General features: G+C 51.2%; 1 protein-coding gene across 1 annotated transcript; it reads right to left on the bottom strand.

The window, feature by feature from the left end:
* Positions 1 to 16,604: 16,604 nt before the first annotated feature.
* On the bottom strand, positions 16,605 to 17,206 carry LOC124694271. The gene has a single exon (XM_047227277.1). The coding sequence runs from the start codon at positions 17,204 to 17,206 to the stop codon at positions 16,631 to 16,633; it is 576 nt and encodes a 191-aa protein (XP_047083233.1). The 3' UTR covers positions 16,605 to 16,630.
* Between the last annotated feature and the right edge of the window lie 637 nt (positions 17,207 to 17,843).

Here is a 17,843-nt window from a genome sequence, read left to right as displayed (position 1 = left end):
CTTTCGTGCAGATTTTCTACTTATACTATCATGCATCGAATTGCTAATTGCGTTGGCCAAGTTTTCTCTAGCGAGGACAAAATCTTGATAAAAAGGGAATTACTCTCTTCGGGCCAAATTAATCAACGCAACTCAAAAGTATAAACTCTTCAGTCTGGTTTTAAAGTTATGCACGTATTTAGACATGCCATCTAGGTGAAGTTAGTTTAGCTTACTCCTGCTCTCTTTGTTTATTGAAGAAACGGCCACTGTGACTTTGTCATGCTCCATATGTTGTGGCTATGTGTTTGCCGTCTTTAGGCTGATCCATTTGATATGGGCCACAGAGGGAAGTAAACCCTCATATTAACTATAAGTCAACCATACCATCTAGGTTGGTTGCACATAATACTTTTTTTTTTACGTAGCACATAATACATTTAGATGATATACTGTTCCCAAGTCCACATAATTTTGGTTTTGTCTGTACTTCTCACAATGAAGACGAGGGAGTTTGAAGAAGAGCGCCTTACGGGCGGGGAGAAAGCGGTTTCGCCCCGGGGTCTGGAAGAAACCAGGGGGCGAAATCATGATACTCAATCTTCATCGATGACCAGAGTAACCCTTGATTGATTTGGCTTGGTAGTTGTGCTGATAGTTGTAGGTAGGAGTACATGCTATGCTATGATGTGTTATTATGGCTTTAGGATTGTGGACATATGTATGGTGCTTAAGAGAAATGAGACAGAACCACTGCCCAGGAAAATGATCAACATATTTTTTTTCATGCATGTTTTTCGTGCAGATTTCTGGGTCTAGGTCTTACAAACAGTATCCTCTGGTGACTTTGACTAGTCTAAAGAAAAGCTCATGTGAAACAAAAGACTTGATGACTGTTTTGAAACTTTCAATCCCAATTTTAACCAAGCATGGTTGTGGAAAGTGCACATCCTTTCCTACTTGGTTTTTTCGATAAAGAGAATATATTAATATAAAAAAGATACCAATTACACCTAGCCTCTGCAACAACGCACCACCCTAATGGCACTACGGATGCACACAGCCAAAAAAAGGAAAAGAAAACTGAGAAACAAAAGTCCTGCTACAGCATCTCGAGGCTAACAACAGCAATGCATCCACAGCCAAGACAACATCTGAAATACAAACTCTCCAAAAACGACGCCTTCAAGAAGGAAACAGTGCTCTAACACCGTCGTCGCCCGATTATAGATCTTAGATTTTCACCCTGAAGATAGTCCCCGCTCTCAAAACAATGCCTCCAACAAGGTCATTGCTAGGCACAACCAGTTAAGGCCAGACCTTGGGTTTTCACCCAGAAAGGTAGGACTCTGAACTTCACCTGTGTTGTCGCCCCCACTTTCATATCGCTGATGTAAAGCCCGAAACACCAAGCAAGTCTCTCAACAGCGCGGAGACTTGAACCTCCCTTAGCTAGTCCTCCCTTCCGGCCTTCATGAACTTCTCTTCTTCCGACTTTCATCATGGATCCATAGTCACTTGATGTCAACACATAAAATGAGCTTCGCGCCGCTCCCTCCAGAACCAATTGGTCGGAATAAAAGCATGGGTGCGCACGACCGAATACCACCGATCCAGCAAACTCCAGGCAAAAGGCACTGTTACATTCGCCGTCGGACCCTTCCGGAACTCAACACTCCGGCCAGATCACGAGTCTATGCCTCCGGTAGATCTTCCTCTTCAGGCAAGAGAGGCCCTAGGACTGCCGCCTTTATTCAGGTCGGACCCCCACGTCAGCGACCATCCCGGGCTGGCCAGTTCAACCCTCCACCGGCGACACCGTCGCCGGCTTCCAAGCTCCTCCATCACGCCGTCGGAACGCGGTGATAGATCGAAAGATCCAACCCCACCAACCGCATGCCGACCCTCTCCGGCGAAGAAGAGGGCCACCTCCACTGTCGTACCCAAGGCTGCTGCCCCGGGCGACCTCGTGTCGCGGAAGAAGCCCGAGATCGCCTCCACTCAACGGCGAGAGACGGGGGGAGGGGATGGCGCAGGCCATGGGCCTGGCCGCCACCCACCACCAGCCCCTGCCGGTGTGCTGCGGGGGAGAGCCTACGGGAGAGGGCTCCGCAGCGCAGAGCCGCCGCCGCCCATCACCCGCGCCGACCGATCCGCCGTTTGCGTCGAGGAGGAGACCCCGTCCGCCGTCACCCACGTCGACGAGGAAGGGCCCCCGCCGCCATCACGCCCTGTGGGTCTTTGCCCCGGCGGCGCTATCGGTGGCGGCGGCGGCGGTTAGGGTTGGGGTGGGGGTCGGGAGAGGAGAGGGTCGGTTAGTACAGCAGCTATACAGAGCAATTCCTCTCCAAATTCGGGATAAATGGAGAAAATGCGGTTACGTTTAGATACTCTAACTAATTCTTGGATAAGTAAAAAATTGGTTTTCCTGCTTGGTAAACAGATGTAAACATTAAAGTGGCTCTGCAATGACCTTGCAGAAAATTTGGGGATTGAAAGCAGCTCTTAGTTGTCCACCCAAGATATTTCTACTTGCACCCATGAACCTCATGCTGAATTATTTAAGCAGCCAAGAATTGACTAGTAGTGCAAAGGACTAGTTGGTAGATCGTGCTAAAAGTGCATCTTGTTACTACTGCAGTCTGACTGCAGTACTACCCCACTAACCTGATCCTGCGAATTCCTCCGTGCCATCACGGCAGAAGAAATTCCAGCACAGCCTAGAAAAAGGAGGTGCCTCTCATTCGTTCGAATCACATACATACCGTGCCGGAAAGCTCCACCGGCGAATGGAACAGTGCATATTTTGCCTGCAGTTTGCTGGATTGGGTGGTATTCGGTCGCGCGCACCCATGTTTTTATTCCGACCGTTTGGTTACGGAGGGAGCGCCGCGAAGCTATATTCTGTGTTGACATCTGGTGACTTTTTGGTCCATGATGAAGTCAGAAGAAGGAATATCATGAAGGCCGGATTGGTGGACTGACTAAAGGAGGTTCGAGTCAATGTGATGTTGAGGGATCTGCTTGGCGTTCCGGACTTGCAGCAGTGGTATGCATGTGGGGGCGGCAGCACAGGGGATGTTCAGAGTCTTACCTCTCAGGGTGAAAACCCAAGGTCTGGCCTTAACTGGTTGTGCCTGGCAATGTTCTTGTTGAAGGCATTGTTTTGAGAGTGCAGACTTCAGGAAGAAATCCTAAGACCTTTGGTCGGGCGACGACGGCGCTGGTGCACTGTTTCCTTCTTGGAGGCGTCGTTTTTGGAGAGTCTGTACTTCAGGTGTTGTCACGGTGGTGGTTGTATTGTTGTTGCTAGGTCTAGAAGGCTGTAGCGGGACTTTTATTTTTTAGTTTTCTTTTCTCTTTTTTAGCTGTGTGCATCCGTACTGCCATTAGGGTGGGACGTTTTTGCAGAGGCTGGGTGTAATTGGTATCTTTTGATATTAATATATTCCCTTTATCGAAAAACATACATACCGTGCACGACCGGACGTAGAGTCACCGAAAGTAAAGTATCCATCAGTATCATCCTATTGTACCAACCATGTGGTAAAAAAGTCATTCAACCCTGCTTCACCATGGCCGTTCTAGCCACCATGGAGGCTGTGTCGGTCGAGGACTCGAGGCCGATGAGGGGAGTGGCGTTGCAGCGGCAGGTGTCATGGACGCACCGCGTCTGGAGATCCCGTCGCCGGCGTGCCTCCCTCCCGGTTGACATTGAAGGCAACACAAGGAGAACGGCAGAGCGCCGGTTTGCCGCCGGTGGCTGCGGCGGGAGTAGGGAAGCGGGGCCAGCCTTCCGACGGCATCGGCAGGGAGGTGCAGAGGTCGGAATTTTAGGAGAAATTTGAGGAAAATATATGAATTTATGACGAAATCTGAGGAGGTAATAAAACAATAGGCTGATGTTGTGTAATAGAATGCGTCGAAACAAAACAACCGCGGACCGGACTCCAATAGGTCTATTGAGCTCGCTATGAAGACGTCAATGGAGATGCTCTTAGTTCGTCTATTGTCACCACCGCCTTCCTGACCAACATGGATTTTTATGTGAAGAGATTTTTTTTGCTCTCAGTCAATGTGGTAGTAAGTGTTTAGTGGCAGTACCTAGAGAGGGTTTGACACACGAGTATTTCCCTTCTAATATTTTTTATATATTTTTCATAGATATTTTTCGTGCAGATTTTCTACTTATACTATCATCATGCATCGAATTGCCAATTGCGTTGGCCAAAATGGACACGCCCACTCTGACCATCCACCTGCAACGACGCGGATCGGATAATGACGTTCCTGTATTGGGTACTGTCGGCCTCTCTGAGCACGCGCAGGTGCGAGCAGCGGAGGACCAGGTCGGTGACGTCGACGCTGCAGCTCGAGAGGGACATCCTCTCCAGCTTGGGAAGCCATCATCACCTTCCCGGGGGTGGCTCTGACGGCCGCTGGTTTGGAGCAAGAACTGCGTCATCTGGTCGAGGGTGACTGGGATTGGCAAGTCCGCGCCTTGGGGGAGCGCGAGTTCGCGGTGGTGTTCCCGTCGAGGGACACACTCACCTTCAGCGCCCGGAGCGGCAAGCTGTTCCTCACCCTCTGCGGCACGGTGGTGGACATCAAGCTTGCTGATGCGGACCCGGCGCCGGCGGAGAAGCTCCAGGAGGTCTGGGTGCGCGTCTCCGGGCTGCCGAGGTGCATGCGCCGCACCAGGAGGCTCTTGGTGGGCATGCGCATGTTGGGCCGGCCTCTCGAGGTGGATCACAGCACCCTCAAGGCTAGGGGTCCGGTGAGACTGCGCGTGGCGTGCCGCAACCCCTCCAAGCTGAACGGGGCGGTGCAGTTCTTCCACAAAAGCCTCGGCTACAATGTGGGCATCCGCGTCGAGGAGCCTCGGGGGGTGTCCTCGGCGCCGCGGCCGCCTTCTCCTCCACATCAGGATGATGATATGGATGACGATGACGTCGACGCCAACTCCCCCTCGGAGGACGAGTGGAGGGCCCTGGGAGACAAGGACAGGGCCAAGGCGGCGGAGCGCAGCAAGTCGCTGCCGGCTACCACGCAGGGCAGGGAGCCTGCTGAGGAGGTGGCCGGTGAGCCGGCGGAGCCTGTGGAGGTCATCACGGCCAGGGGTGCCAGTGAGCCGCCGGCTCTCCGTGGCCAGGTGGAGTTGCGGATTGATCAGTATGGGTCCAATCTGAGCAAGTCCGCACCCTGGCCGGTTCCTTTGGTGGTTTTGGAGCAGTCCAGGGCGGCCGAGGGAGCGCGGAGGGAGCTCCCTCCCTCTCACCCGCCTTCGGCGATCAGGGCGGACCCGCCGGGATCTCCGCCGGTCGACTCCTCCACGCTTCTCACCACCGGGTCGGACTACGACTCCGCGGACTCGTTGGGGTCTCCGGCGTCACACAAGGGTTCTGGTCACGCGGCGGAGGCGGAGGAGGAAGGAGGCGTGGTGGACGACACGGACGACGTCGCGCGCAGGTCGGCGCTCAACGGGGTGACGGTGCCGCGGGCTCGACGCACGCGGGCTGTGCCAGTTGGCCCGGCGCGCAAGAGCGCCCGGCTCCAGGGTCCTGCGTCGGCGGTCCCCATCTTGCAGCGCGCCAAGGAGTTCACCGCGGCGAAGAACCTCGACCCGACAGTACGATCCCACCCCCTCCTTCCGCCTCCGAGTTCGTGGTTTTGCGAAAGGTGTCGGATGAGCACCCGGAGACGGTGGCGCACGATGCTCGGGCTGGCCTTCTCCGTTGAAGCGGGGACGGCCACGGACGCTATCTCGTTTATCCGTGCCAAGGAAGAGGCTCAAGCGGCATTGGCGTTGGCTGCCGCCCGCCGGGCCCATAGTGAGGCCGGCGAGGCTTCCCGGTTGGGGGAGGCTCCTGCTGAGTCGCGTGAGGCCGCTCGTCGTGAGTGGGGAGGTTTCTGCCGACCCTTCACACGACAGGGATGCTGCCCCCCATGCCAATGCAAGGGGCGGGAGCAAGACCAGGTTGGCCACCCGTCGCGGACGGAGATGCCCAGGAGCGCCATGAGAGCGGGCTTCTGGAACATTCGTGGCTATCACGCGCCGGGGCGCCAGCCACAGATCCGGGAACTCTTAACCCGAGAGCGGCTTGACATTGTGGGTCTACAGGAGACGATTAAATGCGAGTTCTCGCAGACGGACCTGAGATCGATTGACCCACAAGGGAAATTTGCTTGGCACTCCCTTCCGGCGTTGGGGCACTCGGGAGGGATCCTCGTGGGGGTTAACGAGGACACGTTCGAGGCAATCGCCTGGACGGAGGGGAGGTTCTTCCTTAGGGTGGATATCCTCCAATTAGCCACTAACTGTATGTGGACGGTTTTCGTGGTTTATGGCCCGGCGGATCACCGCTTCTCCGACGAATTCTTGGGGGAATTGTCGCTTGCCGTCAACGCCTGCCCTTTTCCGCTGGTGGTTGGCGGCGACTTTAACCTGATTAGGGGATCAGAGGACAAGTCCAATGACAACATCCACTGGCCGCGGGTGCACAGGTTCAACGAATGTATCGCTGACCTTGCACTTCGCGAGATCCACAGGGGCGGAGCCAGATACACCTGGACTAACAAACAGCTGAACCCGGTAAGGAGTGTCCTTGATAGGGTGTTGGTCTCCACTGACTGGGAGATGTTATTTCCCCTTTGCTCCCTTATCGGTTTGACGATCATCGGATCGGACCATGCCCCAACGATCCTGGATTACGGGGAGGATGCTAGGCGTCGTGCCACACGCTTCTACTTTGAGAAGGGTTGGCTGCAACGCGCGGATTTTGGGGAGTTGGTCACGGCTAAGTGGCATAGCTTGGAGGGACTAGGGGGCCCCTTCTTTGACCCCATCGATGCCTGGCAGCACGTTTCCGGGGGTCTGAGGCAATTCCTCAAGGGCCGGGAGCCAACATTGGGAAGGCGGAGCGGGCCTTGAAGGAGGACATCCTTGGGAGGATTCGGGCCCCGGATACACGTGCGGACACCACGGGTCCGGATGACGAGGGCTGGGCGCTGAGGTATCATTTGGAAGGCCAACTCACGCACTCGCTCAATATGGAGCAGGAGTATTGGAGACAGCGCGGTCGCCAGGCCTGGCTCCTCCACGGGGATGCGAATACGGCGTACTTCCATGCGATTGCCAATGGGCGCAGACGCAAATGCACCATCGCCCGTCTGGTGACTGATCAGGGGATCATCACTGAGAGCAGGGACCTGCAGAAGCACATCTATGACTTCTACCGTAACCTTATGGGGGCGGAAGGGGAGAACAGGCCGTTCTCCCGGCGCGAGATACCCGGGTGGCGGACCGACGGGTTTCGGACGCTGAGAATGAGGACCTTATGCTATCCTTCTCAGGAGAGGAGGTGGACGGGGTGCTCAAGGCTATGAAGGTTGACACGGCTCCTGGCCCGGACGGGTTCCCGGTCATTTTCTTCAAGAGATTTTGGGCCTTGGTCAAGCCCTACATCTTGGCCATCCTTAACGGCTTTGCACTCGGGACGTGTGGATATCGCGAGGCTTAACTTTGGGGTGCTTACGCTCATCCCCAAGGTTCAGGGGGCGGAGGATATTCGCCAATTCCGCCCGATTGCTCGATCAATGTTATCTTTAAATTTGTTGCTAAAGCGTTTGCGATCGGGCTTTCCCCCATAGCTAACGGTTACATTGGTAGAACCCGGACGGCCTTCATTAAGGGTAGACTTATTCATGAAGGGATTATTTCCCTTCGGGAGATCATTCATGAGACGAAATCCAAGAGACTTAGGGAGTCTTCTTGAAACTTGACTTTGAGAAAGCCTACGACCGAGTCAATTGGTCTTTTCTCCGGGAGGTGCTCCTCCGGAAGGGGTTTAACCCGAGGGTGGGTCCACCGGGTGCTCGGCTTGGTCTCGGGGGGCCAAACTGCGATCAGCATTAACGGTGAGGTAGGCAACTACTTTAGGAATGGGTGAGGCGTGCGTCAAGGGGACCCGCTCTCTCCCTCCTCTTCGATTTCGTGGCTGAGGCGTTGGCCGCGATTTTGGACAAAGCACTGGCGGCGGGACACATTGAGGGTGTTATCCCGCACATCATACCTGGAGGGGTTTCACATCTCCAGTATGCGGATGACACGATCATCATGATCCAGCCGGAGGACCTGGCTATCACCAACTTGAAATTCCTCCTTCTCTGTTTTGAGAACATGTCGGGGCTCCGCATTAACTTCCATAAGAGTGAGGTCATGGTCATGGGGACCTCGGACCGGGAGAAACAGAGGATTGCCAACATGCTTAACTGCAAGCAAGGGTCCTTTCCCTTCACATATCTTGGCCTTCCTATCTCCGACCATGCCATTACGGCCGCGGATTGGGGTCCGCTAACAGCAAAGGTGGCTAAACGGGCAGACCCGTGGATGGGTAAGTTCATGTCCTCGGCGGCACGCCTCATCCTGGTGAACGCTTGCCTGTCGAGCCTGCCCTTACACGCCATGGGGGTGTGCATGCTGGGGGACGGCATACACGACGTCCTTCGCAAACACCGCGCGAGATTCTTTTGGGAGGCTAACGGCCCAAAGAAGAAATACCATTGGGTCAGGTGGGACGCGGTTTGTATGCCCAAGTCCATGGGGGACTGGGCATCATGGACACCAAACTCATGAACGTTTGTCTCATGGCAAAATGGGTTTGGAAACTCTTGTCCGGCGCCCGGGGTTTGTGGGCGGACATCGTCCGCGGCAAATACCCGAACGGTAGAGATATCCGGGTAGACTCGCACCCAAGGGGATCACAATTCTGGAACACGCTTCAGCGGATCAAGCGAGTGCTTTGTTTGGGGACAAAGCATCATGTGGTTAGCGGGACATCGACCCGGTTCTGGCACGATTGGTGGTTAGGACCGAGACCCCTTCGGGAGAGATTCCCGAGCCTTTTTGCCATCACGGCGGACCCGGAGGCCTCGGTGGCGCAAGCCGCTGCCGGCGGGTTTTGGGACATCCCCTTGCGCAGGGAGCTTGGCAGGCTTGAGCACGTGGAGCTCACTGACATCCGGAGGGAACTCCAGACAGTGGATCTGAGGGCCGGACGGGATGTGATCCGATGGTCTCTCGAACCCTCTGGAGAGTTCTCTGTTCGATCCCTATATCTTAGGCTTTGCCAGGGCACGACACGGAAGCATTATGGGGTGTCTGTGGAGGATTGTCTGTTCCTCTCAAGATCAGGATCTTCCTCTGGCAGCTAGTGCGCAAACGCCTTCCCTCTAACGACAATATTCGTAGGAGGAGGGGGCCATCTTCGGGGAGATGTGCCCTTTGTGGAGAGATGGAGGATACAAACCACATCTTCTTCACCTGCGTCTTAGCCAGATTCATGTGGAGTGCGGTTAGAGAATTGCTGCATTGTTCTTGGAACCCCACGTGCTTGGCGGACGTTTATAGGCTGCTACATCCGTATAGAGGCCAAACTAAACGGGTCTCATTGGATTAGGCTGTGCGGCGCTGTGCTGGACCACTGTGGAACATTAGAAACAAATTTACCATTGAGGGCGCTTCCTAGTCAACCTGCTGATTGCATATACAAAATGTCTCTCTATCTACAGGTGTGGAAGCAAGTGGCTAGGAGACAGGACCGGGAGGCTGTGGAGCTGACCATTGACAGACTCGCGCACGCTCCACACTTACTCCGGGATGCGGACATAGCATTCTTCGCTGTCTTTATCTTATCTTCTATGTATCCGGACTATGCTTGTGTCTGTGTGTTTGTGTTCTCCAAATGTTGGGGCATTTGGATGTGGTTGTTTGTGAGCTGTTACCTTCGTGATATCGGTGTGAGTTGTATCTCGAACCTTCGGTTGTATGGTGTTGCTTTATTAATTTAAAGCCGGGCTCTGCTCGAGCCTTCAGTCTCGAAGCTCTCCCGTGGGCGAAAGGAGCTCCACCGGCGAGAGCCTCGCGGCGTCGTCGTGGAGCAGCGAGGAGACGCCATCTCTGAACTTGCATTCTCGACTTGGCTGTCGGAGAAGATGGGCACGATGCACATGTAGAGGAGGGACACCCCAGGGCCAACGACCGAGGTCAGCGCGACGATGCGGAAGTTGAGGTCGGGGAGACGGGTCCATAGGGCACGCCACCGGCGGGAGACAGAGCTGGTGCGCGCGGCGGCGCGAGCGCAGCCGAAGCGGACGAGGATCTGCAGAAGAACATCCGTGGGAGCCCATTGATTAGAGAACGGACCATCTACCAGTAGGCTTCCGGCCCAATTATGACAGCCGATGCTGCGTGAGGCCCAATTATGACAGCCGATTTTCCCGGCCATTTTCTACTTCTAAATCGCCAAATGAAATAAAAAATCAGTTTGGAGATGGGAGGTATCGATCCCCCTGCCTCTAATTCGCATAACTTAGCGCTCTACCATTTGAGCTACATCCCCATTTATGCAAAACTAGTCAAACTAGCCTATTAATATTAATTAATCGTGATTAAGAATTAATCAAACAGTATTACAGCCGGTTCAGGTAAATCCGACCGGAAGCAGCTGAAGCTAATTGTCACCATCATTGCAGCCGGTTTTGCAGTAGAAACAAACTAGGGTATTTATTAGCCGCCTTGACTTAGAAATTCGATTTAGATTGTGCATTATATCAAAATCAACACAAATTTAATAAGGGTTTTGAGGTTCGAAACCACGCCAAGAGCACACTATTTTTAGATTTCTCTCGTGCTTAATGTTTAGTTCTCCACCGCCACCGTGAAAGCTCTCGTCTCGTTCCTCGGCGTTGGTTCACCTTCATCCCCTCATACGAGTGAGGCGAGCGAGTCTCATCCTATTGTATCTCACTCCTCCACTTTTGCCCCATGTTCCTCATTGGGGTATTAAAAGTGGTCGGTAGTGTATACCCTGAAATGCCCATAACATGACACTGAAATAGATGTGATGATCTATACCATCATAAAGTGTATGAACAAACACAATCTTATTATTATGGAAACTAAGCAATACACAATCATTTTGAAGGCATGGCCATGTTATTCAAGAGTACAAAAGCCAGTCTTTAGAATGCTAATTAAATGTTTACATGAAAACTTTATTTCTATCCGTATCCATAATAAAACTAGTGTGATTTCTAGAGAAACATGTGCAAATAACAATTGTTAGTTTCTTATAATAACATTTTTTGTGACTCTTTTTTAAGGCAGACAGTTCTTAACTTTGTTGTTGAGTAAAGGTAGGCGGAAAGTTCTTAACTTTGTTGTCGAGTAAAGGTGCAAGACAGATCAAATAATATTGTTAGGCCGGACACGAGAAATTCGATTTAGATTGTGCACTATTAAAATCAGCACAAATTTAATAAGGGTTATGAGGTTTGAAACCACGCCAAGAGCACATTATTTTTTGATTCTCTCATGCTTAATGTTTAGTTTTCCACCGCCACCGTGAAAGCTCTCGCCTCCTTCCTCATCGGTGGTTCACCTTTCATCCTCTCATACGAGTGAGGCGAGCGAGTTTCATCACTTCTTCGACCATTAATTATTTAATTAATGCGGAGTTTGATGTGGGTATTACCCTTCGGGTACCCAACATTGGTCTAAATCTTTCGGGCCAACAAGGGATCTATGAAGATCATTGCAGCCCATGATGAACCAATACATCGATAGCGATGAAGGAAAGGTAGAAGGAGACGGATTCTTGATGGACAAGACGAGGAAACATCGAATAAAGGAAGATCAGATTAGATCTCTTTATAACATAGTCGAATCCGAGCAGGATTCTCGGGACCTGGCCTCCTATATAAAGGCCAGGAGAGGGCCTGCCGGAGGACATCGAAATCATCCTGCACAATCCCGTACGCACCAAACCCTAGAAACCTTGCCTTCCAGCGAGATCAGCACAATGCAGTCTATCGGCTGCTCCATTGTAACCTTTTTATCGATAAATCAAGATCTGACAAGCAGGAGTAAGGGGTTTTACCTCATCGAGGCCCCGAACCTGGGTAAAATCTCGCCTTATGTTTGTTTGGTATCCGATATCTCGTGCTAACTTGCAGGATTCCGTCAACCCTAAGCCCCTCATGGTGGGCATGGCCGAGGATCCCCCTCGTCAATTGCCGCCGTATGTGGAAAACCTGCTGGTTCAAGGCACTTCATTGGCTATTCCGATCGTGTTGGCTACACCTTCTCCAGCATCACCACCACCGTCGGCTCCGTCATCGACGATCTCGGGGGGCTCGATCCATTTTTGGTCCTTCGAGTTACCCCTCACGCCATCGGGTCGCGTTTGGCCTTCTCGAGCCTGCATAGTGGGATGGACATGACATTCGGGAGTGTCCACCTCAACATCAGCGTTGGTGGCGTTCTGCGGCTCCCGGACCCGATCACTTCGGCCCTGCAGCAGCCGTAGCTTGATCGACTGCTATGTCCACCGCTTCATCATCGACCGTGGCTAATTTATCGGCTGCTACTTCAACAACCACTGTGTCACCAATGTCGATTACGTCGACTCTGGCATCATCGTTATCGTCATCGTCACTCCGCACCATGTCCACCATGTCCGTCGGGTCTGATGATTCCGAGTCATCGGATCTAACATCGTATTATTGCCTCGACTGTGACACCAGGCACGAGCTCGGCTCGGACGCTTCTCCCTTTGTGTGCGGCATCAAGTACTCCTCGATGAAGAAAGCATCGGCAAACATAACTACGTCGTCCCCTCGATCGTGACACGATTGGCTCGCCATCAGATCGGCGTCGTCATCAACCCTCAAACGGGAGACGAGATCTCTATGGGTGAGCACACCCCGCGCACCAACATCGAGCGACGACGGGATGGCGAAGCTAGCGGCAGTAACACATCAATAGCACTTGAGTGGACTGCAGCCCGCAACGCCATGGTCAACAACACTTGCCTCCCTGTCGGTGTATCGACAGGCACCCTCGACGCTTATCATGTTATTTTCGAAGAGAACCGCTCTCGGTTAGCCAAGGAGCAAGCTGACCTTGATCGACGCCGGAACCGCAAAGAGCCCGCGGTGGAAGTGGGGCGCCATCACCTCCATTTAACAGCGGGCAACAAAACTCCGGCCAGAGGGCGAAGTGGAGCTCCGCCGTGGAGGGCCTTGCGGCGGCGTTGAGTAGCGAGAAGACGCCATCTCTGAACTTGGCATTCTCGACTTGGCTGTCGGAGAAGATGGGCACGACGCAGATGTAGAGGACGGGGGCAACCCAGGGCCAACGGCCGAGGTTTGGAGCGAGGTGAGGACGTGTAGGAGAGGTCCGAGCGCGACGATGCAGAAGTTGAGGTCGGGCAGACATGTCCATAGTCCGGCGGCTGCGCGGGTGCAACAGAGACAGACGAGTATCTGCTGAAGAACATCCCCGGGAGTCCATTGATTATACTAGAACGGACCATCTAACAGTCGGCTTCTGCTGTTCTGCAGCAAAGGAAATCGCCAAATAATACAAAAAAAAAATTGAGTTTGGAGATGGGAGGTATCGATCCCCCTGCCTCTAATTCGCATAATTTAGCGCTCTACCATTTGAGCTACATCCCCATTTCTGCACAATTAGTCAAAGGAGTCTATTAATATTAATTAATCGTGATTAAGAATCAATCAAACACTGTCTTACTGGTACATACGGGAGTATTACAGCCGGTTCTGGTAAATCTCACTGGAAGCATCTAAAGCTAATTCTCACCATCATTGTAGTCAGTTTTGTAGTAGAAACAAACAGGGGTATGTGCAGTTATAGCCGCCTTGACTTAGAAATTCGATTTGGATTGTGCACTATCAAAATCAACACCACGGCAAGAGCACATTATTTTTAGATTTCGCTCGTGCTTAATGTTTAGTTTTCCACCGCCACCGTGAAAGCTCTCGCCTCCTTCCTCATCGTTGGTTAACCTTTCATCATCTCAGGTTCCATCATTTCTTCTACCATTAATTATTCAATGCGGAGTTTCCCCCTCTATGTCTCGTCCTATTGTGTCTCACTCCTCCGTTTTTGCCCCATGTTCCTCATTGTGAAATTATTAAAAGTGGTTAGTAGTGTCTAGCTTGAAATGTCCATAACATGACACTGAAATAGATATAATGATACCATCATAAAGTGGCACCCTTCTTCAACCTCCATGGCGGAGGACTTGTCGATACATCGCTGGAGATCGGCGCTTCTATAGGAGGCCAAGTGGTCCGGTCCCGGTCTTCTGGTGGTAGCCAGCGGCTGGATCTCGTCGGAGGAGGAGAGCTTTCGAGCATGCTGCCCTCGAAGCTCGACGGAATCGCCCGAAGTTCACCGACGTTTGGTGGCAGAGGTGCCCTTGTCCTTGATTTCTTTTTCTCCTTTTCTTCTAGGGTGATTTTTGTAAAGAGGGAGGCCTCATCTTCAAATTCTAGGTTCTTTAGGGCGAGTGATGAAAAGGGGCCTTCTTGTAAATTGTACCTGCCACGTGTTCTTCAATGGAAGCTCCTGGTGTCGTTGACCCCTCCTTGTGTTAAAGTTATTGGGCCTTTCGGTTGCACCTTGTACTAGGAAGTAGGGAAACCGGTCGCTAACGAAATGAAGCCCATCACCACACGGGGCTTCTTGACCCAACCGAACTGAAGAGGATTAAATGAATCCCCTTCTCCATCTTTATTCATGGATGAATCCATCTCACTAGAAAACTAGGGTTTAGGGCCACTTCTTTTGGTCTCGAGGTCCAAGTTAGATTAAGCTCAAAAGAAGAAAATATATTGGTGGGCTTGTCGCTATCGATAGGTTTCTAATTAGTCAATTTAACATAGAGGAGCATCCAAAGCTTCTGAAATTAGAGAAAATAATACGTACCCGGGCTATTTTTGAGGAGAAATGGAAAGCTTGAGGTTTTTTTTTTTTTTTGCAGAAAACATCACATTTTCTAGCAATTATTTGCTCAAAACACATAAAACTTCATTAACATCATTGATAGCTTACTAGTGACTTTGCGCTCATTGTCAGCGGATCCAGTTCACGAAGTCAACCGAGTTTGTCCCAATCAAGCCCTCAACTAGATGCATCCGACGAATGGTCTCTGTTGACTAGGAGACCGACTATAGTCACAAGAACGGCAGAGCCCATAATCTGAGGTACCTCCATGTTCGGATTTAGCGGGAAAGGGCGCAGAATGTGGTACTCCCTCCGTTTAAAAAAAACTGCTCAACTTTTTCTATATATAGATGTATCTTTAACTAAAATATATGTAGATAAAGTTTTTTTTTGACATGATATTTAGATAAAGTTGAGCAGGCTTGAGATTATAAAATGTTTTTTCTCCTAAACTCGAAGGGCCTCTAAAAAAAACCGAAGGGGTGTTCCAGTTACCCCTATGTTTTTCATTCATTACGGCGAAACTGCCACCGCGTGGCCTAGAACCATGCGCAACTGCCATAGGGTTCGCTCCCCCGCCGCCGGCTACGTCCACTCCGCCAGCCCGCCCCGAGTTCCCCTCCGCGAGATGCATCCACCTGGCCATCCCGCCCCGAGTTCCGCGCCGCCGGCCACATCCGCGGTCGAGGAGATGGAGGTGAGCGGCGCGGGGAGGTCGCGCCGGCGCTCACCGCCTACTGCCCGTTCGGCCACTTCTTTGCCGTCGCCAGGCCAATTCACGCCCGCCGCCTCGACGAATCTTGCCCGCCTCGTGAGTTTACCGCCAAGGAAGAGGAGAAGGAGGCGATGGCCATGGCGAGCTCCTCTTCTGCACCCGGGGAGGAGCCGATGCCGGAGGCTCTGCCCGAAGATCCGGCGGCGAAGAAGAAAAAGAGGAAGAGGGTGGTCATCAAACAATCCCACCTGGACGCCCTCACAGCCGTCGAGGAGCCCTCGACGCCCCTGGACGAGGAGTGGTTGAAGGCCATGACCGCGCTCGTCCCCAACGGCGAGCAGTTCTTCGCCGACCGAGACTTCTGGCTGGAGAAGTGTGACAACATGGACTTCGCCGCGAAGGCGCAGGCTGACATGATCGCCGAGCTCCGCAGGCAGCAGCGCGAGAAGGGGTACATCGAGATGGAGGTCACCGACAGCGAAGACGAGGGAGTTGGAAGAAGATGGCGCTATGGGAGGGGGAGAAAGCGGTTTCGCCCCGGGGTCTGGAAGAAACCCCAATCAAGAGAATCAATCTTCGTCGATGAGTAGAGTAACCCTTGATTGATTTGGCTTGCTAGTTGTGCTGAACTGTTGATAGTTGTAAGAGTATATGCTATGCTATGATGTGTTATTATGGCTTTAGATTAGAATTGTGGACATATGGTGCTTAAGGGAAATGGGATAGATTATGCTGCTGCTCTGAACTTACTGTACTGAAAATAGTTGTGTTGATAGTTGTAGGAGTAAACACTATGCTATGATGTGTTGTTATGGCTTTACGATTGTGGACATATGTATGGTGCTTAAGGGAAATGAGATAGACTATGCTGTTGCTCTGAACCTATTGTAATGAAAAATGGTTTCAGTATCTTACAACTGTTTCTATTTACATCCATTTGCACACCACACAAAAGGAATGAACAGCATCACCGTAATATGCAGGTGCACACACTACCGTTATGCTTTTCTCACGAGAAAAAAAGAAGAAGAAAACCTTACTGGCTCTGCCCTCCAAAACATGTTAAAGTTAGCCAATACTCAAATTAGCAGTGCTCTGCATGGTCATGGTGAGGCAATTAAGCTTCAAATCAGCAGGTCATAAGAGACATCTTCCAGTAGTTCATCTGGTAAGAACTCCCAGATATCCACAGCAACATGTCGACTTTCTGGTCGGAGATCCATCCAACTGAACTCTTCTAGATCCTTGTCAACTAGCTGGTTCAATGTGCTTAGAAATTGATAGCAGAGGTGGCCCTCGATATTCTTATTTATTTCCGAGATGAGGTTATGTCCAGTTGGAGGTGCCTTTATGTTGCGTGGCAGAAAAGGTAAGCAAAGGGTGTTCCTAAAATGTGTCCCCTGGACTACTGTTATTGCTTCACAGACGCAGTCAAATAAGAGCTTTACATCATCTGTTTGATTGTGTTGATGTAGTTCTTCAAAGATGCAAGTGCTGATCAATTCATCTTCAAGATGCCATATCTCTGGATTCTTGTGTGTGTACAATTCTGATAGCTCCAGCACTGCTTTTATGTAATCTAACCTGGCATCCCTGTCCTCCCAGAAGATCTCTTGGTCTAATCCAGTATCTAGATAGTACTGGGGCCTCAAGATGTCTTGACTCAGCTCACCTGTAGGGACATTGGAAGATGAAACCATTTAGATAACAAGTCAATGGTAAGAGTAAATTTGATTTAGATTGTGCACTATCAAAATCAACACCACGGCAAGAGCACATTATTTTTAGATTTCGCTCGTGCTTAATGTTTAGTTTTCCACCGCCATAATGAAAGCTCTCGCCTCCTTCCTCATCGTTGGTTAACCTTTCATCATCTCGGGTTCCATCATTTCTTCTACCATCAATTATTCAATGCGGAGTTCCCCCCTCTATGTCTCGTCCTATTGTGTCTCACTCCTCCGTTTTTCCCCATGTTCCTCATTGCAAAAGTATTAAAAGTGGTCACTAGTGTCTAGCTTGAAATGTCCGAGCGGTGTTTTGGAACATGGGAGCATATGCTCCCTCTATTTTAAATTTCATCTTACACATATTTTGAATTTCAAAAAAATTGAAACGAAAAATTCGCACGTACATCTTCACGTGCTACGCGCTCACAAAGTTGTTTCATAAAAAATGGACTTTCCATGTGACGTGTGTAAAAAAGAGAAAATTCAGTCCTAAAAATAATGCTTTTTACACGATAAATTTTCTCTTTTTTACATAGACGACAAAAAATATTGATTTTTCGTGAAACTTGACGAATGCACATATATTATGGAGATGTACATGTAGAATTTT

The sequence above is a fragment of the Lolium rigidum genome, chromosome 3 (genome assembly GCF_022539505.1).
Source record: "Lolium rigidum isolate FL_2022 chromosome 3, APGP_CSIRO_Lrig_0.1, whole genome shotgun sequence".
In the NCBI taxonomy this organism is placed as follows: domain Eukaryota; kingdom Viridiplantae; phylum Streptophyta; class Magnoliopsida; order Poales; family Poaceae; genus Lolium; species Lolium rigidum.
This window is presented reverse-complemented; position numbering and strand designations above follow the sequence as displayed.

Bases quoted from the DNA above. Each gene is read 5' to 3' on its own strand.
- LOC124694271 (XM_047227277.1), bottom strand. From the start codon at position 17,206: ATGGTTTCATCTTCCAATGTCCCTACAGGTGAGCTGAGTCAAGACATC.